Source organism: Acomys russatus, chromosome 21 (assembly GCF_903995435.1).
Source record: "Acomys russatus chromosome 21, mAcoRus1.1, whole genome shotgun sequence".
Taxonomy (NCBI): Eukaryota; Metazoa; Chordata; class Mammalia; order Rodentia; family Muridae; genus Acomys; species Acomys russatus.
The window spans coordinates 25,781,438-25,808,258 of NC_067157.1; the positions used below are offsets into that span (position 1 = coordinate 25,781,438).

Sequence of the window (26,821 nt, forward strand, 5' to 3'; positions counted from 1 at the left end):
TTTTTAAAAGGTGGGTTTGAATTGTTTGTATACTGTTTAAATTGTCCCTAACCACAAGTGTGGTTTCTTCAGAACAGTGTATGTAAAGAGGAGGCATCTACAGTCATTGTGTTTTGAATAAATATGTTTATTTTTAAAGATCTTAAGAAGACCCAAAGGCTGGTTGATAAACCTTTCTCAAGCATCTAGTACCATTATTTTACATTTCCTTTACCAGTCTCTGTCAGTGGTATTAGCTACTGTCTGGGCTACACAGAAAGCATATACATAGTGTTATAGATGCAATAGACTGCCTTGGCAAGGTAGGAGTACTGATGAACACAGAACTGAGAATTGGTCTCTGGAGAAAACATGTCCATGATTCCTTTAGAAAATGGGATCCTTTCCTTAAGAACTTGTAATTTCCTTTATTAATAGAATGCTAAAATAACAACAAAAATTAAAAATAGTCAATACTTTGAGTGTCTTTTTCCTGTTGTTGAGACTGGTTAGGAAAACTTAATTCTTAGACATACATTTTTAAAGAAGTGAATTCTGAGATGAGCAAATGCTTTTATTTAGTTTAATTAAAAGATAGCAACACAAAAATTAAAATTATGTATCATTATAATATCTGCTGAAAATGAAAATTAACATTTTAAAGATGCTTCCTGAATCTTTAATAGTTTCATTTTTAAAACCCCATCAACACTACTGTTTTACTATTAGTTTGAGAATTCCAGGGCACAATGCAACACTACTTTGTACAGCCAGTGAGTGCTTTGTATAGTGACTTTCACTGTCTAGTGGGTCTTTTATCATAGAAATCAGCTGGAAAAAAACCACTTAAGGCTTAAAATTCAGAGGCAATACACCCCCTCCCCTTTTTTTAAATGAAGGACCATTTCCCATCAGTATCCTAAGTATTCAGACGAAAATGACTAATATTTCTTACATGCCTCTCTAATCACTCCCTGCTTTTTGCTTCAAATGAAAGATTTACTGAGGTCTTTTTATTTTGCTTTGTTTTTTAAAAGTACTTCAACTTTAGAAAGAACAAAACAGCCACATACGCAGCCCAGCATTTGGGAGGTGGTGCAGGAGGATTAGGAATTCAAGACTGCCTTTGGCTACACAGAAAGTTTAAGACCCAGGCTTAAAACAAGCATGTTACAAAAGATAAGTCCAGGCTACGAATTACTACAGGAATGTAGAAATTGGTAGAAGCGACTTAAATGATTTTAAAGGAGAAAACGCCACCTAAAACAAGCATATTGGCAGTCAGCTTCAGATGGATTCTACTGCTCCTTAGCACTCCTTCCACCCACGTCCTCACTGCGGTGTCACTTGTAATATACCCACATTTTTAAAACTATTTAGTATGTTTCCCTTTCTTAGCAATAGCCTCTAAATTTGCAGGTCCACCCCACAGTGTTCCCAAAACATCTCGTTCGTTCTGTAATGCCTCCTCTAAATACAGTTCTCGACCTGAACAGACAGACTTTTTTAAGCCCCTAATGACTTCCGGAGGTCCACTGACAAATTGCTCCAGCCACTCCTCTGCCTCTTCCAGAGCCTTAGCGTCATCTGAAGTCTGTAAGACCTCATCAGCCAAGCCAATACTTAGAGCTTTCTTGGAGTCCAGTTTGAGCGTTCCACTTAGTGCCCTGAGAGCTTGTCTGCTGCCAATGATTTCAACCAGCCGGCTGGCACCACCCCAGCTTGGAACTATACCCATCTCCTTGTGGACAAATCTGATCACACTGTCCACAGTCATTAACCTGTAAAAACAAAAAGGAAAAACTGTAACTCCATGTGTATATGAGACCTGCAAGTGCCCCTGGTCTGACAAGATTTCACTGACATAGACTGTGGGAAAATGTCCTCAGCTAGGCGTACTAGTCACCAAATACTTGCTTTTGACATTTTTGTTTTAGCTTTTCCAAACTTGGGAAAGAACTTAGAATTTGGTAACATAAGTTCCTTCAGTGTTACCAATTTCTCAGAGTAACTGTGACATAAATACTCTTTTCATGGTTGAAGAAACATGGAATAGAAACTAAATAGCTCAGGCAAAGGCACACAGCTTTGGTAGCACTAGAACTTGACCCGGGATCTTTGGCTTTGGTGTCTGGGTGCTTATCTCATGGCACAACTTGCTAGACTGAAACAGAAGCAAGAATAGCAGTAAGGAAGATGCAGTAGCTTGGGCTGGACTGACAGCAGGAAGTTCCTTTTGGACTTAGACACAACCAGTGTTTTTATGACTATGGTAAGCCTTCTTTTTAAATATTTTATTAATTTATTCATATTACACCTCAATTGTTATCCCATCCCTTGTATCCTCCTATTCCTCCCTCCCTCCCACTTTCCCCCTACTCCCCTCCCCTATGACTGTGACTGAGGGGGACCTTTGGTGCCCCAAATTTGACCACATCCCCTGGAAGGGGAGGCCTGGTGGCACTCAGCAAGGATAGCAGGCTACCAAGAGACTTGAACCCTATGAGCATATACAGGGGGACTAGGGTAAGTCTAAAAGGGAAGTGAATGGAGTTAACATAGAAATTGGTGGGTGTAGAAAAGGAATCTGCCGGTCCCTCGTACACTCGGCACACTAACGTTCTACAGTGTCTACAAGTGTTTCCTGTGCACTGTTTTTCTTATATGCAACAGCAGAAGGCTTTTTATTATAAGTTGACCTGTCAAATTGAAGTTTTAATTTTTCTTAAGAATAACTCTTCAAAACTGCTTATTATTAAAAAAAAATACAAGTGCTAAAGTGATCTACCTTTCCAGCACAATCCAATTCGACTGTGGATGACTCAGTTCTTAGACTGCAGCCTGACCTTTAATTGTGAAACACTGCAGTGGAGAATTCCTGCAAAAGCCTAATAACCTACTGGGAAACTTCCTCCTCAAAGAGATCAGTTTCTACCAAGAATCTGTCACAATGATGAGCAAGTGCTTCCACAGTCAAAGACTATGGACACGTTTTTAATAAACAGCTTTTAAATGGGTACCAAGCAGAGCAAGCCTCATCAAAAGAACCTGAATCTATCTTCATACAACAGGAATCTGCCAAAAACTCGGGAAGGAGTTGAATTTTCAAACTACAATATCTAATAGTTGTGAAAATAGAAATGTTTGCTACTCTTGAGCCCCATCTCAGGGTTACTTAAATATGCCAGTTTTAAAACAAAATACTGGAATTGCCGTGTGTTGGTATAGCTATGACCACAACTGAGAAAATGATGATGTAAGGAGTAAAGTTATTTAGAATTGAACATAAGTATTATTAAGACACTGGATGTTGGTGCAGTGTGGATAACACTGCACAAGTTATTACTGCGGCCACATGTTAGCAATCCTTTGCTTCTAAAAAGCCTAGGCAACCATCCTTAGATTACCAGGTCAATTTTGTATGTTTAAAAAAGTTTTTATCACATTTATTTTTCATGTCATGCCATGGCTATATACGGAGGTTTTCTTTTTCACCAAATGAATCTTGTGGATGGGACTTGGTTGGGTTGTCAAGTTTGTTTGGGAAGTCATTTCACACACCCAGCCATCTTACTGCCCCAAGTAGAGTCCTAGTTTACAAATAGCAAATCCTCCAGTAATCCCTGTAAAAATGATGCATTATAATCTGGCATATGTTCTTTATATATTACATAGCTAGTATGCTTGTGTTGATATACCTTTTAGTATACATAAAACATAATTTTAAAAATCCATTGATGACAACAAAAGGTATCTCAACAGTGACAGAAATACATAGGACTCAGCAGGGGACATTTTACAAGATCCTTTATTAGCCTCACAATGTTAAAGTACAAAATTTCAAGTCTTGGAAAATATAATTTAAGAGGAATTGGTTGAATCAATAAGGTGATATATTTGAAAATAAAAATGGCTTGATTCTAAAATTTATTCCAGCATTCACATGCAGTTACCTACTATCACCTTGGAATGCTTATTGCTAGGGAGAATCTATATTGAAGACCCTTATAATTATAAAGACATAATATTCAACTTATAAAACCTTAGTGGTTTTATATCAAAACTCCCTTTGATATAAAAGTTCTATGTGCTACTGATATAGTGGTGAGAAGGTGATAAAATTCATTAGGTGTTAGTATATTTCTTACAGTTACTTGGATGGAACAGTTACAGAAAGAAAACTACCCACACAGGGCAGAGACTACTACTTTGTGTGTATATATGATGACACACCCACCACAGCACACACGTGCAAGTCTCAAGACAACTTGCAGGAGGTGGTTCTCCCTTCTGCCATGTGGGACCCACAGAGTGAATTCAGAGATGGCTGAGCCTGACTGATACTTTTGACAGGGGACGCAGATCAAACGGTGACCCCTGGAAAAGCTACTCTGTGATGCTACTGCTTTCTCCTGAGTTAACCCTAAGTCAGGGTTAGCAAACATATCCAAGAACATTTTTTAATGAATTTAACAAACTTTACTAAGCAGAAAGTTTTTATAAAATGTATAAAAGAAAGCTGGTTTTTAGAAGTGTTCATTGATGAAGAAAGCTATAGTGGCCCATGATAAAGGATGGACTATGCACTGAACTAGAAGGCTGCAGAGCATTTCTGTGGGGTGCATGGAGCCACAGCCAGACTGCAGGGCTGGAAACCCTAACACAGCCTCTCTGGCTGCACATTGCACCCCACAGAGCACAGCTAAGGTGTATCTTCTATAGAGAAAGAGGAGCTAATAGAAACAATTTTTCTTTAAGTGAAGAAATTGATTCTTCACCATAGAAGTTTGAAAAGCTCTTTTCATATCCACCCCGCAAGAGCAGCTACAGTATTTCAAGTGAGGGCTCCTAGAGAGGATTGCCTGCCGTGTGGCCCTTATAGTAGCGCAGGTCACAAGGAAGGATAGATTGCCTAGTTCTCCCCAAGACAGGAGGAGGAATGTCATTATTAGACCCTAAGAAGTCACTTGGCCTCTCTTGACCTGAGCTTGCTTTTCTAGAAAGCAGTTGTCAGTCAACAGCACTCATGCCTTAGAACCATTAGGCATCAAGTATGTCCTTACATTATGAATATTTAGAATGTGTACTTTCCATTCCTTCATAAATAAAATGAGAGGAACTGTATGTTTTATTTTTAGACCTATGATACTGTTTTATGTTATACTTTTACTTACAAATACTTAAGTTATATGTTTTGTAGCCTCACACATAATAAGCTTTGTGTCTTAGCCATGTTTTAGTAGAACTGCTAAGCAGAACAGCACAGTAACACTGTATCTGCTAGGATTCTAAATTGTTACCTTGTCTAGTATTACATAATCCTTAATGAATGCAAAATTAAAGCAACTGTATCTACACTGAAGTCCAGTATGGTAGTGTGCTGTCCTTCAATGATGGTTACATGGATGGAGACATGATGCATGTTTTTGTCTCTCCAAATAAGAAAATGATGCTTTTTCATCTACACATGGGGCTGAAGTACAAGATTCAAACTGATTATGAGAGAAAAAAAACAAAGCAAAATCAAACACTTGTGCTTTAAGGTTTCTTAAGGGAGCGTAGGAAATATAGGTAAAAACATAAATAGAAATTTTAAAGCATTGGTGTTATGAAGGTTAAGTGAGACAGAGTAGACAGTACGTAACTGGCATATCTCCTTGACGTACAATTTTTTAAGAACTATATGAACTTGGTAATACTCATCTAGTTAGGTTATTTCCTTACGCCCTTTTCAAGGCCATTTTCACTTGGAAAGACATAAAAGCTTTGATTCAAGACACTGATAGTTGCATTCACTAAATCTATTACCAGCTGCTGGCTGCGTCTGGGAAAAGTCTACTGTTCATATTAGTTATCTTCAGCTTCCAAAGAGAAGACAGCTTGGATGACAATGCCAGTTGCATGAACTCCAGGCAACTACTGAAGCTAGGAAAGTCAGAAAGCTAAAAAGAGCCCGAATACATACTTCAATAGGAACTTAGCATTTTAGTGCATTATGAAAGCTTTTGGTGTTTGCAGACACTCAAGTAAAACACTGTATCACAGGGATAGCTGCTGAGACACTGGGGCGGGTGGAGGGGGCGGCAGAATCAACTAAGGTGACCTATACTGAGGTACTATCAAAGGTACTGACTTCCTTGTAACTGGCGCTCGTGATGAAGGCCCCGCAGCAGGCAATCCTCTGTAGGAGCCCTCACTTTAAATGTTATAGCTGCTCTTGGGACGTAGCTCTAAAAAGGGCTCAATAATCCAGGAGGATGCTTTTCAATTTCTTCTTCATTTACCAAAAATTGATTCTACTATCTCTTCTTCCTCTATAGATGATAATGTACCTACGGCCAAATCCTATATGTAATTCCCCTAAAGATATAAACCATAAGAAAGTCTGATTTGATGAAGTACAGCTAAAACATTAAAATGAATAATAAAATAGACCAATTTTACCTGTATACTGAAATAAGATTCCTGGTATCACTGTTCATGTATTCTACAGCAATTATTAAATAAAATAAAAATTGTAGGGCTGGAGAGAGGGCTCAGTGGTAAAGAGCACTCCATGATGGTGAGGAAGCTGCTCTTCTAAAGGACGTGTATTCAATTTCCAGCACCCACATGGCAGCTCACAACTGTCTATAACTCCAGTTCCAAGATCTGACATCCTCACACAGACATACATGCAGACAAAACACCAATGTGCATTAAAAAATAAAGAAAAACAACATTTTAAGTGCCAGGTGTGCTGGTGCAGGCCTGTAATCCCAGGCAGAGGCAGTTGGATCTCTGTGAGTTTGAGACCAGCCTGGTCTATAAAGCAAGTCCATGACAACCAAAACTATATAGAGAAATCTAGTCTCAAAAACCAAAAACCAAACCAAAACAAAATTGTGTGAGTTCAAGATTCTGTGATACCACGACAGAGAGGCTCTGATAACCTAGACAGCTCCTAATGACCAAAAGGCAGGTATGGACATTGTACTGTACAAGGGATAGCTCACCACTAAGCAGACAGCGGAATGGCACGAGATGTCACCAGGCCACTCAGAAGAGCATGCCACCTCAAACTCAAGAAGTATTTCTTTCTGGACATTTACAGTTAATACCTTTAGATTGTGGTTGACTACAGGTAACTGACAGCAAGAAGTGCAAAATCCTGATCTGGGACAAGGGATACCAGAATTAGCTGTGGGTACATTCTTTACAAATAACAAATACATAATAATAGAAAAAATTTTAGAAACATAAGACATCATGTTTTGTAGATGGCTATCCCTAGCATATACAGGTGCTAAAAATATTCGACTAATAACAGCATCATTGGCATAACAGTGGCCATGCTTTCCTGAAAAGCTGTTTTAAAAATGCATCCATTTTGTTATTGCATATATCTGATAAGAGAGAGATATGACTACATATATCATAGCAAATACTTAGTAAGATCCCAATATGCATCAAACTCTAAAATGACAAAGTATTATCAACGATTAAATAGTGTCTTGTGATGCACACCAATGGTCCCAGCACTTGGGAGGCAGAGGCTGTTGGATCTCTTGAGTTCCAGGCCAGCCTGTTCTATAAAGCGGATCCAGGGCAGCTAAGGCTACACAGAAACTCTGTCTTGAAAAAAAAAAGTTGTCTCTGGTGGTCTTACCTGATAATATGAAAATATGATACAAAGGTCTAGCAAACGAAGAAGGGCACCAGATATAAAACATTAAGGGATTTTTATTTATTTTCTCAAACGAACATCTATAAATTCTTAACTTGTGCTCCTGTGGAAGAATATTAAGTGTATTAGCACCTGTTTCTATATAGCTTAGAATGCTTTAAAGATATTTTATATTTATATAGTTACATATTTGAATTACATACTCTGTAAGTACTTGTATCTCTGAGTAAAATAAGGAAAGCATTTAATCAACTGATACATAAAGTCCTAGTTAGCGTCACACACCCACACAGCACCACACAGCTGCTTCTTCAAGAGTAACACAGAGCAGTCTGAAGTCATGCCAGCAGGGGGTGCTGTTGTATGAAATGACTTCTTTTTTTTTTTTTTCTTTTTTAATTTGTTTTATCCATGAATCCAGTTATGCTGATTTTGAAGGAGGTTGAGATCTTAGTAAATTGTCTCCTATACCAAAACAATTTTAAAGTTTTCCAGTAAAAAAATGAAACTTAACTGAAACAATTCCTTAATTATCAAATGAAAAACAAAATATTTCTCATTCATGAATTTGCTGAATCGTCTCTCACACTATTTCTATTATCCTATGTCATTTTTAGGAAGCTGAAATGGGAAAGCATACTTTATATTTGTTACAGTACACTGTTCATGAAACAGGTAGTCGTGACAAGCATTATGATAGTACTCAATGAATTGGGCTAAACTTGTATGGAAGTGAGAAAGGTTGTGACTAAGAGGGTAAGTGGAGGCTCCAGAGGAGTTTCCAGGTCACCACTTTTGACTGAGTCATAGTTTGCTAGGTTCTGATTTTGTAACAAGTCATTCAATAGAACATTTATATTTGATATACACAAAACCAAAATGTTAGACTGCCTCATCAAAACTTAGTTTCTAAACTAGTGAATTAACATACAACAAAATCTAATGCCACAAGGACTCCTTGTTAGGGAAATTTTCATCTTCATTTATGACTTAAAAATTATTGACAAAAAACCTGGGAGTGACTGTGTGGGATCTGTGACTGTTACTCTTCTCATTGTGATATCAAAACTCCTAACACAAAACAAAGTCAGGATGGACAGGCTTGTTTTGCCTCACGGTTACAAGGTGCCCTCCAGGATGGGGAGGAAGAAGGCCATGGTGAACAGGAAGGTGCAGCCTACCGTGGGCAGGAGGGTGTAGCAGGAGGGGGAGGGCAGCTCTGCACACTCAGGGGCGCTGTGTGAATTCTTTTCTTATACAGTTCAGAACCAGAGAACAGGATATGGTAGCACCCACTGTTAGGAAGGATCTTCTCACCATAATTAACCTAATTTAGGTAATTCCTCATGGATACGCCCAGTGCTTTGTCTCTGAAGTCATTATGTTAATATAAGCCAGCAACCACTATGAAGCAGCATGTTGAACCCAAATATCATTCTGATGAAAATATAAGTAATTAACATGCTAATTTACTTTCACTATGTATATTTATTTAGATGATAGTTGACTAAAGCAAAAATAAAGTTATTGTGGCATGACAACGCATAGAAGCAAAATAAAAATAATACCCAAAGGGCAGGACACAAGATATAGTAACAGTGTAATATCCCAACATCTTACATCAATTAGTTTAGTATTTGGCAGAGGGCTATGATCACTTTAAGATGCATACTGTTAATTCAAAACTAGAAGAAAACAGCCTCTCCCCCCACCCTCTCTCTCGTGTGCATGTGTGCATGTGTGTGTACTCAATAGAAGTAAAATGGAATTACACAATCTACAAGAGGTTAAAAAAAAAAAGAGTAAAAGTACAAACAGAATCAAGTCATTAGGAAAAAAACTATTAAGATGTTAGACTGGGGGCAGGAAGGATAGCCTAGTGATTGACAGCAGTTTCTGCTTTTGAAGAGAATCCAGCACCAACATAGTGGCTCACAATTGCCAGTAACTCCAGTGCCAGGAGATCCAAGAACTTCTTTGGCCCTCTTGAGAGTACCGTGTGGTACATATAGATACATGTGAGCAAAATGCTCATGCATATAAAAAATTTTTTTAGACAAGGTAGTACACAAAAATGAAACATCAACATATATAGTGAGTATAAACAAGTACAAATCGACCAATTAAAAGGCAGAGGCTACAACACGGAATAAAAGGAGTCACCCCTAGCCTGCCCTGCTATGCAGATTGTTAATTGTGGTTTCTTAAAAACCTGAGGAAGAAATAGGGTCAACAACTTTAAGACATCCCTGAGTGACTTGGTGAGACCCCCATCTCAAAACTAAAATCACAACTAGACAGGCAGGGGATGTAGCTCAGTGGTAGGCAGACTGCCCAACACGTCCATAAATTCAGTACCTAGAACCACCAAAAAAAAGAAAAGAAGTATGATCCTAAATCATGTGACCTACTAGAATCTATGCTCAGTTACATATGGGGTATATATAAAAAGACATCTACATCATAGCTCAGAACTGTCTGAGTTCCAGTTCCAGGAAGTCTGATGCCCTTCTGGCTTCTGAGGGCACATCCAATGAAGAAAAACATTTGTACAAAAAAAGAAAAAAATAAATCCTTCTAAAAAGTGATTTTTTTAAAAATGCACATTCTGTGGGAAGGAGTTTAGAACCTGAAATTGTGTTCTGTTTAAAATTGTACCGAATCATTCTATAAGAGTTATTTAATATGTCAACTATATTGCTATAAAGTTCTGTATTTTTAAAATACATAAAGAGAAACCAAGATTAGCCCTAAGGCTGAAAGTATGACAGCTAACTATTTAATTGACATTTCTACTAGAAAAAGATAGTGGTAAGATAAGGTAATTTTAAGAGTATTTTATTAATTTTTATACAGTAAGGTTAAGCATTATGCTAATATATATAATATATATACATATACATGAATACAAACGTGTGTGTGTGTGTGTGTGTGTGTTTCTTGCAAACACAGTTCTTTGCTATGACTTAAAAACTCCAGGGACTTCTCAAAGCTGTCAATATAGAACAGTCCAATGTGACACTGTCTTACTCCATTTGTATGAATCTCAGGGCATGCATATAAAAGAATACAGAGGTTTCCTCTGAGTTGTTCCCACAGTCCTTGGGACAGCAATAAGAAGCCTGTGCAAAGCATCAGATTTTATGACCATAGCTACTAAAAGCGGAAAATCATTCTAAGGTAGAAAACTAGCAGCTCCCAGGATTTCCTATATCTATAAAGGTACTATAAATCACAAATAGTGAAAGCATGGACCTCAGAAAGGAATGGATCTCAGAAAATGTCTTTCTTGGTGAGAAAACAGGCACAGCACAATATGTGTTCATTTCCTCTCCCGCACCCCCACCTCTCTTTCCAAGGCAGGGTTTCCCTGTGTGTACCCCTGGCTGTCCTGCATCTTGCTTTGTAGACCAGGCTAGCCTTAAACTCATAGAGATTTGCCTGCTTCTGCCTCCTAAGGGTTGGGACTAAGGGCGTGCACCACCACCGTCCAGCTTCTTCTCCGTTTCTTATGTTCTTCAGTGGCTAACTCCTTCTGAATAATTCTCTTGGATTTAGAAATTTCATATATTTCCTTAACTTTCCTTCTTAGGAACTTTGAAAATACAGATTTGATTTATTAAAAGTCACTGTTTTTTTAATGTATTATAATTGAGTGATAATAATTGTACTAAATTAAAAATAAGCTACTTTAATGACTAATTTTTTAAAAAACTTCATTCATTATATTGCTTAAGGATATATGAAATATTGAAATTAAGGCAAAACTAAATCCAAGCATGTGCTAATTATGTTTATGTCTGCAGCAACGCAATTTTTAATCTTACCTGAAATCACACGCTGTAGTAAACTCTGCTCCTCCACCCATTGCCCAGCCTTGAACCAGAGCAACACTTATTAACGGTAGTCTGTATATTGAGGGAAAAAATGGATGTGAACAGTTCTAAGTTGAGTGTTCATTATATGTATCATCTTAAGTCTTTAGCACGTCATGGTGTTAGTAACAGGTAGCATTAAGGACATAAATCCCTGAACCTGTGCACCATCAGGAGAAAATCGATGAGGCCAAAGCCAGAAGCTCACACTAGTGCTACACAAGGTCGGCAAACCACCTACCTGAGTCGCTGCCGGTTAACAGGGAGGCACACTGCAGCTGCCTTCTAGGTAAGGAACTAGGAGAAGCCTTCTGCTTCTTCTACTGTTTCTGTTTATACAGAACCACATGTACAGGACACTGGTAAAGACCTGCAATCCCAGCACTTGAGAGGCAGAGACCGGAGGATCTCTGAGAGAACAAGGCCAGCCTGGTCTAGTGAGCTCCTGCACAGCCAGGGCTATATAGCGGGAGCTTGTGAGCTCCTGCACAGCCAGGGCTATATAGCGGGAGCTTGTTTTAGAAGGTACTAAAGTAAGCCGTACCACAGCAGTGTGAGAATACCAGGTAGATAAAAAGCGTTTGCAAAGTATGCAATTTTACAGATTCTAAGCAAAGTGTAAAGCTGTTGGCCTAACGTGACTAGCTATTTCTTAGTATGCCCTCCTTCCACATAGAAAGGGTTAAACGAGAGTAACTTTTGGGCAGTTGTGGTGTCACACACCTGTAACCAAGCACTTACAAGATGACAACAGGGAGTTTGAGGTCACCTTAACTAACATTCTGCGGCCGCAATGGGCTATAGAATGCTCTGCCTCAGAAACAAAGAGACAAATGAGTATTAATATCTAGAAGAAAGGGCTGATGGCTCAGTGGCTTGGAGTGCTTGCTCTCTATGCCTGGATATGGTAGCTAATAATCACCCAGGCCCAGCGGCTCTGATGCCACCTACCTATCATGAGTAACTCTCCAGCAATGAAATGTCCTCAGCGGGTAGAAAATGCATTCTAAAAGCCTAGGCAATGATCATTAAAATCCTATTTTTAAAAGAAAGATACATTACCTCATAAATCTTGTTAAGGTGTTTTGCATGAACATAGATAAGGCCACTCCATTCTTTAAATAAAAACAAAGAGAAAAATATGAGCATATTACAAAAGAATCAAAATATATAAGAATCAAATTACATAAGAATCAAAAATTCAGATTTTGAAAAGGAACTAGGCCAATCTTTTTCAAAATCGAAGTTTTCATTTCAATCTCTCTAAGGCTGAGTGTAAATGGTGCTGTGTATGCCACTCTCCCAGATCTTGGACTCACACAGCACAAGGTGAGTCAGACGGTAAACCTGATTTACTTACTTTTCTCATTGATAGGGCAGAAGAACTAAAGACGGAAGTTAAGGAAGGAAGGAAGGAAGGAAGGAAGGGAGGGAGGAAGGAAGAAAGGGAGGAAGGAAGGGGGAAGGAAAAGAGGGAGGGAGTAGAGGAAGGGTGGAAGGATTTGGCATGATGATGTAAGATCTAGTCCACCATGGCAAGCAAGTGTGACAGCAGGAACACGAGGCAGCTGGAAACACTGCATTCTCAGTCAGTCTGCCTGCCTTTCACTCAGACCACGACCCCAGCCCCTGGAACAGTGTCACTTACATTTAGGGTGGTCTTCCCATCCCAACTAACCCAGTCTAATAATTTCTCACAAGAATGCCCAAAGGTTTGTCGCCATGGTAACTCTAAATCCCACCAAGTTGACAACACCAAAGACTCTTATAGCTTCCTAGAACAGAGTGGCGCTCCACTCACAAGAGCGTGATGAACCATTAACACAACGGCCACCTGCTAATGCTGGAAGGTGTGTGTGAATTAAAGAAGGTAGAATAAGCATTGGGATCTTGCACTCTAAGGCTTTGATTCCTAGATTTTTCATAATACAAGTAACAATCATATAATGTAATGAGTGTGTTTTGACTATAAATGTATCGTAAGTCAGAAATGAATACTGGCCCGAATGACCTAGGGGCAGGATTTAATTTGGTCAGGCATGGTGGTACACACCTTAATGCCAACACTTGGGAGGCAGTGGCAGGAGAATCTCTGTGAGTTCCAGGCCAGCATGGACAACACTGCAAAAGTGAAGAAGCAGAGTAGGATGAAGGAGAGGAGAAAGAATTATCATTGATTCTTCTCCCAAAACTACAAGGTCAAGCATTTGTTTCCTTGAGTAGAAGAAAGAAAAGGAGCAAGGGGGCTGGAGACCTGACCCAGCAGTTAAGAGCACTGGCTTTTCCTTGAGGTACCAGGGTTTGATTTCCAGCTACAGCTCACAGTATCTGTAACTCCCATTCCAGGAGATCAAATGCCCTCTTTTGTTCTCCTTATGCATGCAAGTGAAACACTGGCATATGTGCAGGTAAGCACTCACACACATTAAAAAAAATTGAAAGAAAGAAAACAAGTCAAGAAGAATGAAACTTTACCTGGTAAGTAGAGGAAGTAGCTATTGAGTAGCCACAGAAAAGACAAGCACCAATGCCTGGGTATAGTGGCTAAGAAACACTGGACAAAGGTGCGCAGAGCTGCGCAGAGGTGGTTTTCAAATATCTGCGCCCTGAGATCAACTCCACCTTTCCAGCTCCTCCAGTAATAACCACGCCAAGCATGTGTAGGACTCAGTGTGCACAAGGGAGCTGCAGGCTTCACCCTCTGTGCACACACCATCTCGAGCACACAAAGGAGCTGCAGCGCCACCCTCTGTGCACACACCCATCATAAGCACACAAAGGACCTGCAGGTGTGAGATGCCTAGGGTATGCATACGTTTAATTAAGGCTTAATGCCTATTCTTTTGTTCAGGGCATCCGCTTGTCTCTAAAATGGGATACATTTTCTCGGGAGACAGGTAGCGGCCTGGCCATATATACATCAGGCACCATACAGCCTAGAAAAGGACATTTAGAACTATACAATCTTGTTTTGATTTCAATCAAATAATGATTGTATATTCTTTGGTAATGGTAATATTATACTTCCTCTTTGAAAGAGGTCAAAATAAAACAGACCTGGAAGAAAACGAGACTGCTATTTTAAGTCAGTCTATATGTACATGAATTCAAACTACAGAACTAGCCTCGATTGTTCTGTGCATTCTGCACACCTCACGCATTTATAGTTTTAGAACTGTATAATGCTTGTGAGAAATTATCTATTTTCAGAATTAAAGTACCAGACACTGATGCTGGATCAGACCTGACAGGATGCATCTTCCAGCATGCTGAGATGCTGACATCCTGCGTTCTTCATGTTCCATCCACAAGTGCTTCAGTTGCTGTTGTCATCAGAACAGAACATCTGCCAGAATAGCTTCAAAGAAAGCTCCTGATTCCGATTCATCCAGCGTTTCAGACCGTCCTACACAGGACTTTTATTAAGCCTGAATTTCTCAACATTTAGAGACTGGACCACAAATGCTATCTATAGCATATTTAACCATTTTCCCAGTTTTATTTGGGTCCCTACATAGGTATTATCTGTCCCAAATCAGCCTTAAAAAGAGAACGCCGTCCCATTTCCCTTAAAGGGGGGTTGGGTAAGGTTGTGGACTATGAAATTTAACTTCATTGGGAATTGGTTGTGTTACTATTGGTTTTATTCAGAGAGAGAACAAGGTTGGACTCAGGCATTTTCCTCTGAGAATATATAAATATATAGGAATGATAGGACAAAAGGTAGATTATTGAATCTTCTCTTCAACTTAAGGCCTTAATTGTTACTCACAAGGCTATTTTTAATTCATTGGTATAGAATATTAGATATTGATGTAAAATAAGTTTATTTTTAATTCATTGTATGATTCAATTTTATCACAAGAATATACATCCTAGGTTCAACAGATAGATAAGATGAACTATTTAGATAAGGTCTTCAAAAACCTCAGAGATCTACAAAATATGGCACTTAAAGAAAATTTTATTGCTTTGAGGATTCTTTGAAAATGAGACAGGCTGACTCCTGGCAACACCCAGCCTGCCTCAAAAGAAGGTAATAAGCAACGAGGAACCTTCCTTATGGAGATGCTTCAGATGTGGGAAAACAGCCACTGGGCAAAAATGTCCTTGTTTTCTGCCACACACAGAATTCTGCCTGAAATGGGCAAGCTTGGATGCAGGTGGAGTTGACAGCCAAACTCTGCCAAGACAGGGTAGGCAAGTCCCTGCTTCACATGTCAGATATATTGGGCCAGAAGGCTGAAGATGATGCTCCAACATGTTAAAGAGTTTTGAGTGACTGTTCAGGCGGCAAGGTGTCCCTGTCACTTTTTTCATTTTGGAAGCTGCTATCCTCTACTTCCTATTTACTCAGCTAATTAATTTTATTCCTTCTCAAGTCTCTGATGGGATTGAAGACAGCGAAACATTATGAGTATAACGTGAATACAACAATTTTTTTGTGGTTCTTATGTGTGTATATTGTATATTGGTGTAATGATATAAATGTATAGGTGAAAGGCTTTTTATTATTATTATTAGACTAAAAAGGGGAATTGTGGAGGAATGTCTTGAGTGTATGTAACAACTGTCAATAAAGTGCCGTTTAGCCAATCAGCTGGGCAGAAGGACAGGAAGTGGAAGGAGGGACTTCCTGGAGAGGAAACAAAGATTGACAGTTGAGAGGAGAGGAGATGATAGTTGAGGAGGCGGGGAGGGAGAATGGCCCAAGGACCATAGTAGCAAGTGCTTGGAATATATGTATGTTATGAGATTTAGAGTAGTTTGTTTAGTTTACCAGTAGATTTGTATCAGTTTAGATTCTGCCTGGGGCATAGTGCTAACAGCTTTAAAGTACATTTCAGACTCTGTGTCAGTTATTGGCTTTGTAGGCCGAACCAATACAAATTATTATAACAGCATTGCTCATTATAGACAGTGCTAGGGAACTAATGTCTAGAACTAATAAAGTTCCCATGCTCTACCTTTAGTACCTGTCAAGTCACCATTCCACCCTGGGCTTCTGAGAGCTTCAGTACTTGAGAATCCACATATGATATCAGAGAGTGGAGTTTCACTAGCAATAGTAAAGTACCAGCGTTGGTGCATAAGCTTTTGAGAAACCTTTATACCAGAGTAATAAACAAAGGGCATAGGGCATGTGTATGGGGGACTCTATACTATTTTTGCAACTTTTTCACAATCTTAATATTAGTCTAAAGTTTAAATTTAAAAAAAAAAATCAATCAAATTAGAAAAAGAGAGACTGTTGCAGGGCACTGCTGGAGGGAAGTAGCAGAAGCAATGCTGACAGCAAGAGACACTCATTCTGCAGAAACACGAGCACAACCCAGAGTGCTCCACTGGGGCCACAAGACGAGTCACATCTGCGTGCCAACCAAAATGCCTTATAGATACCCTCTAGGCAAGACATCAACACTTACTTGGGTTCCCATATTGTTCTCCTTATCTGTCTTTATAATTTCTCACAAAGCAAACCAAAACAAGCTTGAAGGCTACTAGGGAATAAGAGTTCTGACAACAGCCACATAAAGTATAACTCTCAGCAGTGTCTGAGGAAAGCAGCCTTGAGGGTGTGGCCTGCGTACTCACCTCTGGAGTGGAGAGTGCCTTCACGGCATTCAGATCGGATCCTGAGCAAAAGGTGTTTTTTGCTCCGCAGACAATGAGGCCTTTTCCTTCGGTCCAGTTTTCTAATTCTATTACCCTTTCCAGAAGTTGTAGCATCATGGCACCTATCAGATGAGTGAAGAACATGAGCATATGGAAGAGATTGCTAAAAACAGAAATGTTAACACTCCAACATCATGCATACATATACTTTATAACCATTTACCATGTATTTGCCAAATGCCTAGTGTGCTGATACAATGGAATATACAAACAAGGTATATAAAATACACCCTGCCTTAAAATCCTAAATTCATTACTCTGTGTATCTTAAGAAACCAGACAAATGTATTTAAATAGAAAAATAAGAATGTATCATATTCATGTCCTAGAAATGGAAAAATTGGAATACATACTATTGGATTCAGCGATAAGAAAAAAATTACTTCTGTAGTAAAGACAGGAAATACACATTTTCTCAAGGAACAAGCTCAACAAGTTTTATGAGCATAACATGACTATAAGATTTTATGATACACCAGCTATAAAGAAATTTAGAACAAAGTGAGATTCTAATGTCTTTCCAGCAGAGTTCGGGTAGGCACATTATAAATTTATGACATGGCCAACAAACTGCCATACCTGAGGCACAGTATGAAAGTGCCTCCCAGGTCTACCCATACTCAGGCCAACAGTTTACACATTATTATCATGATGATTACAAAATTCTGCACAAGATTCCTTTAACAATAAATTAAAATCCAAAACAGCAGGAATGTCATTTTGAGTGCTAATGAATAGCCTGTATCTATGCACATCTTTGGTTAACTTCCAAGGTCATAATATCTGCAATATGATTAACTTTATTTTCTTTTACCTGTGAAAAACAAAATTAGAAGCTAAAGTAAAGACCATATCTGAAGGTTATAATTTCCATAGAATCTATTTTTTTCTAAGCCTTACTAGATGGATCTCATAAAAATACACAGACTTATTTTCAGGGAAAAAAAATCCCATAAGATCAGTAATCACTACTGTGCCATTTTTAAAGTAACTAGTAGTGATGGGTTCTATAGGAAATGTTAGATAAATGTTATGAACTCACAAATAACTAGCAAAATCATCCTATCTAAGTATTACTTATTTAAAATGGAAATTTCTCAAGAATGCCCTGTGTGCTTTAAAAGTATTTTTGCATACAAAAGTATGGGAGAAAGCAAAAATCCACACAATTAGGGTAAGAGTAAAATTATAAAGACAAATATACAATTTAAATTATGCATGATATTTAAGTGTCTAGATAAATAATGGTGGCTATAAATATAAAAACTATACTACTAGTTCATTTTAAGCTCACTCTTTTTGACTTAGTACAGTAAACCTTAAGAGTTGGAGGAGACCCTACACAGTAAAGGCCTTAGAGTATCTGCTTTGATTATTTTTAAGCAAAGGCATTGGGAATTAACTCATCCTCGCTCAAGCTAACAAAACACCAATACTTAAAGCATCTCTGTTTTTACTTGTTTTGTACATTACACATCAAATTAATATTCCCCCTACATAACTGGATATATGGTCCTACCACCATTAATCGCATGCAAATTCTGAACACTTGTAATGTAGGTAGTCAACTGAGATAGACACCAAATGTAACAGCAGATTTCAAAGACATACTATGAAAATAAAAAAAGCATCTCATATGTAATTTCTTATAGTATTTTTATTGAAAATATTTTGAATGAAGGAAGTTAAATGGATTATACTATTATAATTAATTTTACCTATTTGCGTTTGCTTTCTAAGTGATGGCTGCTAGAATATTTAACATTGTATCTCATTTCTGTCGGTGTTTTAATTTGTGCTGGTCACCACTGCTATAAACAAGGAGCTCTAAATCCTGTAAGCAGAATCAAAGTTGCCTTTACATAAAGGCCCAGTACTGGAAACTTACAGTCTATAATTTATTAAATTATGTGTAAACACATAAAATTTCTTGAAATGCTCCTGAGCCTAACATTTCAAATGTTAAATGTAAGAACACAAACTAGTGCAGACACTCTGGAAATCAGTATGCACAATCCTCAGGAAACTAAAAATAACCCTACTATAACCCAGCTATACCACTCTGGCATATGCCCAAAGACCCTACATCCTAGTCCAGGTACTTGCTTGACCCTGTGCACTGCCACCCTATTCACCATAGCTAACAAACTGGAAAAGCTCAAACCCAGTGTCCTGCAACAGATGACGGCTAGTGAAAATATGGTGCATATACACGATACAATACTATTTAGATATAAATAGAAATGAAATCACAAAATGTGCAAATAACTGGAAGACCTAGAAAAGATTATATTGACACTTCCCAGACTGAAAAAGACAAATATCACATGTTCTTTCTGATTTGCAGTTTCTAGTTCCACATCTTCAGATGCAAGTATACAACATGGAGAAACCTCAGAAATCAGGGTATAAAGGGATGAGGTGATGCTGTGGGACTTGAGCAGGGAGCGGGTGATGAAAAGTGAAAAGCAGAAAAACAGGGAACTAGAGAGTGTGGAAGGAGGTCAAGATAGAAGAAGGGATGATGAGCAAATAACACCAATGAATCTTATTATTTTATACTTACTTGAAATTACACATAATACATATAAGCATGTACACACACACACACACACACAGAGGGGGGGAATATGAATATATATAAAGGAAACTATGCCTCCTGGGCTGATAATGCTTCCCATAAGAACAAGTACCAGGGTTGAGAAATTTCTAAATGGTTGGTCAGAGTCATTCAAGACCACCCCCAAACAACATAGACTATTGGTATCGCTCTTGGTTGCCTTTCAAAGGTTGAAGGTAACTACCTAATGCTGAAAACACTGCACTAAGGACACAGGACTATCTACTTGGACTCAGGTCTACTCAACAGGAGAAATCATGTCTGGTACTAGAAACTTAGCTAACTTCCTGGTGGTAGTCAAGTAAGTCATGGGCCTTAGAAGAAAATCTACTTCCACCACTTTGCTAGGCCAGAAAAATTCCTCACTGCATTCTAAATCTTATCCTTATACCTACAGACAAATGTAGCTACTACCTCTCAGAAAACAAAAACAAAAATCTCTTTACAGCCAATGGAGACAGACATCACAGAAAACCAAAAGTGATCAAATACAGTGCAGACATCAATGCATTGCAGAGAGCCCAGCCAGAGTGGATATATCTACACCATAGCTCCTGACATCCGGCTCAGGGGACACCAAGTAAGAGGAGTGGAAAGACAGCCAGAGCAAAAATACCAGGATGGCTGCTGTGAAACAGGTTTTTGTTTTTTGTTTTTTTTAGTAGAAATGACTACATAAACAAGACCCGAACAAAGGCAATATCAATAACATGCTAACATGAAAGGGGGGGAGATTAGCCTCCCAGGGTGACCTCACTACAAAGTGGTCAGCACTGAAACATTTATACACAAACAGAAAAAAATGTATGCAGCAGCTTACACTTAATATATCTATGCATGTGCATGTGTAATAATAATAAAAAAAGAAAAAGATGCTATTAATTTGAGAGTGAGGTATACTGAAAACCACAACCAATCAAAATGCAGAACTGTATATACTCATAGGGTATCAAGTCTCTTCTTGGTAGACTGCTATCCTTCCTCTGAGTGCCACCAGGTCTCTCATTCAGGGGACGTGGTCAAATGTGAGGCACTAGAGTACGTGTGAAAGTCATATCCCACTCTCCACTCAACTGTGGAGAATGTCCTGTCCATTGGCTAGATCTGGGTAGGGGTTTGAAGTTTATGGCCTGTATTGTCCTTGGCATATACAGGGGGAGGAAGTCCCCTCAGTCACAGTCATAGGGGACGGGAGTAAGGGAAAATGGGAGGGAGGGAGGAATGGGAGGATACAAGGGAGGGGAAAACCATTGAGATGTAATATGAATAAATTAATAAAATAAAATTTAAAAAAATAAATAAAAGGAAGTATAGTTGGTTAATAAAAATATGAAAAAAACAAAATGCAGAACTGTGTAGCACCATCCCAACATATACACCTAAAACACAACTCCTGCACCTAAGGTTTAAGGAACATTGTGGAAGAGGGGGCAGAAAGACTCTAAGAGCCAAAGAAAGGTATTTACTTTGTGGTTATGTCTTCTAGAAAAGGCAGAAGCTACACCCTGAAGCCTCACCAACATGGCTGCCAAAATTTGACCTGAAAAAGGATGACACTAATGGACATGCCAATGTGGACAAGGGAAAGATCATGAGGACTCAACCCTAAACAAAGAACTACAAGCAATTAAGGAACATTAAAAGTAGTTGAAAATTTTTCCCTATGTAAGAGCACTTGGTTATCCAACACCAAGGGGTCAGCCCTGAAAAACATATGCAGACAAGTAACATCATACAGACTAAGCAGGTTACACTTATGTATCTAGGGACACACACACCACACACACACACACACACACACACACACACGGACAGAGAGAGATCCAAACAGTTAATAAAAAAGTGGCTATGGATTTGAGAGAAAACAAGGCAGGGTGTATATGGGAGTGCAGGAAAAAGAGGACAAGGAAGAGGGAAGTGATATAATTGTATTAAAACCTCAAAAAAAAGAAAAGAAAAGAAAACTTACAGAGGCAGGAGTAGAAACTAACAATGACAGCTATAACAAACTACTGAAAATCCTAGACATCTCTGCCCCCTGGCTTCCTAGTAGTAAGAGCTGACAACCAGCATGTCAAAGTTTTATATGGTTAACATAGTCTGATGGGAAAACATTTGGCTTAGCAGTGCCCATTTTTAATCAAGATTTATACTCAAGATTTTAAAAAAATCAACATATATGTAATTACAAAAACATATTCTGGTTGACATTATAGAAAACTGTTTCTGTGTGTATATACACTCTACAAAGAACACCAAGACTTTCCAGAATATCTTCACCAGCGTAAGGACAGGACAGCCACAACAGCAGGCCACACCTTAGTGTCAGTCTCTACCTGGAGAGGGCAGAGCTGGCGTACCTGAGAAAGCATTCATTTTACTGGGGTTGTTCAGGGTCAGAATGCCAATGCCATTCTCTTTCTTCTGAAGGTCAATGGCTCCGCCGGGAAACTGCTCTAGCACCTTCTTCACTTCCTCCTCGTGGAAGCCATGAGATGTATTATAAAGCGACACTCCCGTTTGTAACAGTTTTGTTCTCACAGACAGAGAAGATGTCAAAAGACTTTTTGCCATTTCTAGAAAAGAGAGAACCATACAGCTGTTCCAATAAAAAGAGACTCTACTTTTTTCTACTGATTTATCTGGATATGATAATAAGCCTTTCTCTTGAATTATGAAAACCTCTCCAATGAAGGTAAACCCCAGCTTAAAAAATAGATAAATAAATAAGACAAGGTGTGGTTAAGTAGACCAGGCTAGCCTACAGCTCATTTTTCTTCAAGGCTTCCGCTTTTGTAAGGGTTTACCCATGCTGGGGTGGGCTTTCAGTGATGCATCTCCCTTTGCATCATTCCTGCCCCTGTGAAGAACCCAGTCAATGCTCCAGTCAGTGGACTTCTGTGGATTGTTACTTCTGTCTGTTACTGGTTCTTTGTCTGGACTGAACAGACATTTGTGTTAAGGCATCTCCCCCAGGAACTATGCCTTATAAAACGTGTGTGTGTGTGTGTGTGTGTGTGTGTGTGTGTGTGTGTGTGTGTGTGCGCGCGCACGCGCGCGCGTGCGTGCGCGTACATTTTTTTCTGGCTGTTACAGATCTTTTTTTCCACTACCCACAATTTTCCTAAAGTCTGTAACAAAACAAACCTCACATTTCCAGCTCTGATTCTGGCCATATTGACATTTGGCTATCTCTATAATCCAATTGGGATATTCTGAAATTGAGATTATTTTTAATGTCTCTCTACTAACAAATGAACCATGCCCAAAGCTCTCTCTCATGACTCCCCCATATACATACATACTTAGATACACAAACACATACATGTAACTAGAGTCTTACAAATGTAACTTCCCCCTTAAAATGTTTCCTTTCCTTTTTTTTTTTTTTTTTTTTTTTGACCTAGTACTTCAAAAACAGAATTTATAAGTTTCCACCTAAAAGCTGACTATCAATATTACCCCATGTTAACATGTTACACATATCAATAATTTTCTTTTCCTCTCACAAGGCTAATGGACGTTATGGGTTAGGACTAACATTTTTTTTCTTTTTTTTTCAGATTCAGAGGCAATTTACCAGTAAATGGCAAAGAATTATTAACAAACTTACTGGAGAAAACCCAGTCTTGACCTGTGTCATCCTACTCATTTCCAGAGACAGACTGAATTAGAGCTCTCTGTAGGAGGAGGGCAACCACGTATGCTGCTTCTCCTGGCCCTGCTACGATGAACTCGCTAACTCTCTTCTTCATTTCCTCACTCCTGGCCAGTCTAACTACCCACAACACCCTTCCTATTTTTGAGAAAGACACCTGGAGCTGCCTTTACTTGCACGCTGTAAGAAGGCCACACAGAAGGTGTCAAGGTTCTGCTGGATCTGCTTCTGGTCTAGAAAAAAAAAAAATAAATAAACTCTTGAGATCAAAAATCCCAAGTTGAAAAGTTGAGTGGCCTACACACCCAGAAATAATCCTAATGAGTTTACTGCTCTTACATGGGCTGTGTGTGCTCTGTGAATGTTTGGTTTGCTCCTGAGTATGATCAAGCATGAAGAAATAACTCAGCTAAGAAATTAATTTGAAGCCAAAATTCTGATCTTCCCCACACTGTTCATGTCTTCAAATGAGAATGCTAAGAAAACTTGATTAGAATTTAGATGGTTATTTAAAGAATATTAATTTGTCTATATTTTATAATGCTTTGTTCAGGAAAAAAGAAATCCAAAAATTAAAGTATAAAATATAAAGGCTTAAAATCATGGGCATTTTAATTGTTATTATACATTAGTAGAATCAGTATATGATTTTTTTCTTTTGGTAAGGTGCCTGCCTACTTTATCTAGATATACTGTCTCAGCCTCCAACATCTGGTGACTCTAACATGGCTAACATAAATGGTATCAGGTCATGTCTCCTTACCTCCAGATCAGTGGACACAAACATTATGGAATCCATTGCTTTGCTTTATTAGAAACGGACACTTTCCCAAGAAAGCCTTCTATTATGACATGTACCCATTCTTTTATTAATTCCACATTTTTTCTTGTCTTCTTTATGTAGTGTCTCTTCCAATACTGACCTTTCTTTTCTATACTCCTTGTCTGTACCAGTGTAATTCAAAGTGCAGCTCAAGCCTGCTCAACCCACTGACCCAAGGGTTGGGAATCAATTCTAATAATAGCTTGTTGTGCATACTTCCATCCCAGTTCTAAACACACAAACTGAAATACACAATGATCTGGGCTGGTTAAAAACATGTATCCCTGTTCCAGAGAGCCTGCATTTGGTTCTTAGCTGGGAATTCCAGCTCCAGGAGACTCAGCCCACTTTGACCTCCCACTTTCATACACATAACCTGCCTGCCCCCCACATACATAATTAAAACATCTTTCTTAAAGACGCATGATAACTAGGGTCATACAGGATAAGGTATTAGACATCAGTGAATCAGTGTAGTATCTAAAAATATCAGTAAATAGAGCTTAAGACTCAGGTCCTAAGATATTAGACATCAGTGAATCAGGACAGTACATAAACGTATAGCCATAGACTAGACACACATAAACAATCTATATTTGCTTTATGCTGGGAACACAGACAATGAAAATGTCTTTGGCAGCTGCTTTGCTGTCCTACCAGGCAACAGATCGTTGCAGCTACCCACACTCACTGCCAGGCCACTGGAAAGGCGAAAAGCACCTCTGGCCATCGGAGAACAAAGGTTTCCCTCTCCAATTCTGACATGCCAGTTCATTAAAGGTCCTTTTCTGTTTAAAAATCACACGGGAATCACTAAGTTGTTATAGATATCTAACATAATTCCGTTTCTCAAGCTTTTGGTTTTACACTCCTTAACTTGATCCTTCCAAGTTCCACTCCATGCCATGCACACACTCCAAGAAAACAACTTTCATTTCTTCAAGTCCTGGTTTTTGTTATCCCCAAATTTCAGCACTTGTTACAGGCTTTTGGGGGTTGTTTTGTTTTTCAGAAAGTAATTCCAGTTCATCTTCTCTAACTCCCTAAGCTACATACATATACAATCCAGTCCATCTCCACTACCAACATCGGTGTTCACACCCAACACTATCATTAACTACTGACAAATCCTACTACTAAATTAGGTAGCCAAGAAGGCATCAGGAGTGCTGAAAATAGTGCCTGGAAAAACAGTAATTTCCAAGGCTTTTCTCTAAAATAATTTGGTAGGCTTAAGAACCTGACCACAAGCAAACTCACCATCTACCAGGTTTCTTCTTCTAATTTACCCTGTTGCAACTCTGTTTGCCTTACTGGAGTGATGACTGTCGCTCTATGCACCCCAGCTGGCCACTGGCTAATTGACTGTCAAGTCATAAATAGTCCATCCAATAAGGAGTCCCAAAACAAAAGAAACCTGTTTTGTGGCAATGTCCCTTCTTCCTCAACTCCCGAGATTTCGCAATTCTCCTTGTCAGTGCCCCTATAAGAGTGATATTCTTCAAACTAAGTCTTCGATTAGCCTTGAGCATATCTCTAAACCTGTAGCACCCAGAACAAGAGGAAAGTAGCACGTTATAAAATCGGATGAGGAAGTTGGAAAAATAAGAAGTGTTAACTGTCAGGTCCTTCGGGAAGCCTTTCTAGTCACAAACTCCTGGGGGTCTGACAAAGTTGGGAGTGGGTAAGAAACATTTAGTTTAACCCGCCAAAGTTGAGTTGCTCTTCTTTTGTTGGCTTCACGAAACAAATATGTAGGAAATGTTTACAATAAGCAAGACAGTTTTAGCTCACAGACAGTATAGAGATTCCCCCAGAACATTACCTAATTTCTCACAGGGGTTCCAAAGTATACACAAATCAACTTAGAGAGTTGGACTCAAACCTCCTCATCCTTTGAAATTGCCAACGTCGTTATTTTCCCACGTTCTCGGCAACGTGTAGGGGGACTCTTCACAGAATCCTCCAGAAGCTCACGAGCCCACCTGCGCGGCGCCTGCACTGCCCGCAAGAGCCGGCAGGGGGCGGTGCGCCTGCGCGGTGTATCGGCGCGCAGCCAGGCGCTCTCTCTGCGCTCGGGATTCGCCAGGAAAGGCGCTCCTCCCCCATCACGCCACAGCGCGTTCGAGGAGGTGGTCTCCGCGGACGGACACTCGGGTTCAGCCCTACCGCCGCTCCTGGTGCACACGCAGGCTTGCAACCCCTCGCTCTGACTTCCCCTTCCGCTTTCGGAGACCCTCTTCCGCTCCTCGTACCCCACCTTCCAATGCGCGCGACCCTCTTCCGCTTCCAAAGCTGTTTCCGCTCCAGTGCGCGCTCGCAGGTCCCGAGCCCCGAGGCTATCGGAAGGTTCTCCCGCAGCCCCGGAAGTCCCACCCCTTCCCATCAGACTTCTCTTTTCGGGAACTTTCTCCAAGAATGTCGCGAGCGGGAGGAGGGGCTCCGTTTTTTTTTACCCTGCTACACAGTTCCTTGGTATAGGGTTCAGTCTAGGGAAAGAAGGCCACCTAGATCTTCCCTACCC

The 26,821-nt window shown here is 39.4% G+C and overlaps 1 protein-coding gene across 3 annotated transcripts; it reads right to left on the reverse strand.

Annotated features, from left to right (window-relative positions):
* Positions 1-1,310: 1,310 nt before the first annotated feature.
* Echdc1 (ethylmalonyl-CoA decarboxylase 1) lies at positions 1,311-26,335 on the reverse strand. Of its 3 annotated transcripts, none has more exons than XM_051164036.1 (6): positions 26,183-26,335; positions 22,177-22,392; positions 17,116-17,258; positions 12,583-12,635; positions 11,473-11,553; positions 1,311-1,760 (listed from the first exon to the last, which is right to left on the reverse strand). In XM_051164036.1, exons 2-6 carry the CDS (start codon positions 22,388-22,390, stop codon positions 1,352-1,354), a joined length of 900 nt encoding a protein of 299 aa, XP_051019993.1. In that variant the 5' UTR covers positions 22,391-22,392; positions 26,183-26,335; the 3' UTR covers positions 1,311-1,351. The 3 variants fall into 3 exon arrangements, with proteins under 3 accessions (XP_051019993.1, XP_051019992.1, XP_051019994.1); XM_051164035.1 differs by having other exon boundaries at positions 26,123-26,301; XM_051164037.1 differs by lacking the exon at positions 26,183-26,335 and adding an exon at positions 25,558-25,780.
* Positions 26,336-26,821: the final 486 nt, after the last annotated feature.

Bases quoted from the DNA above. Each gene is read 5' to 3' on its own strand.
- Echdc1 (XM_051164036.1), bottom strand. From the start codon at position 22,390: ATGGCAAAAAGTCTTTTGACATCTTCTCTGTCTGTGAGAACAAAACTG. The intron at 17,259-22,176 runs GTACGCCAGCTC...CTCATCTGATAG, and splicing joins TAAAATGAATGCTTTCTCAG to GTGCCATGATGCTACAACTT. The intron at 11,554-12,582 runs GTAATGTATCTT...CTCAATATACAG, and splicing joins ACCTTAACAAGATTTATGAG to ACTACCGTTAATAAGTGTTG.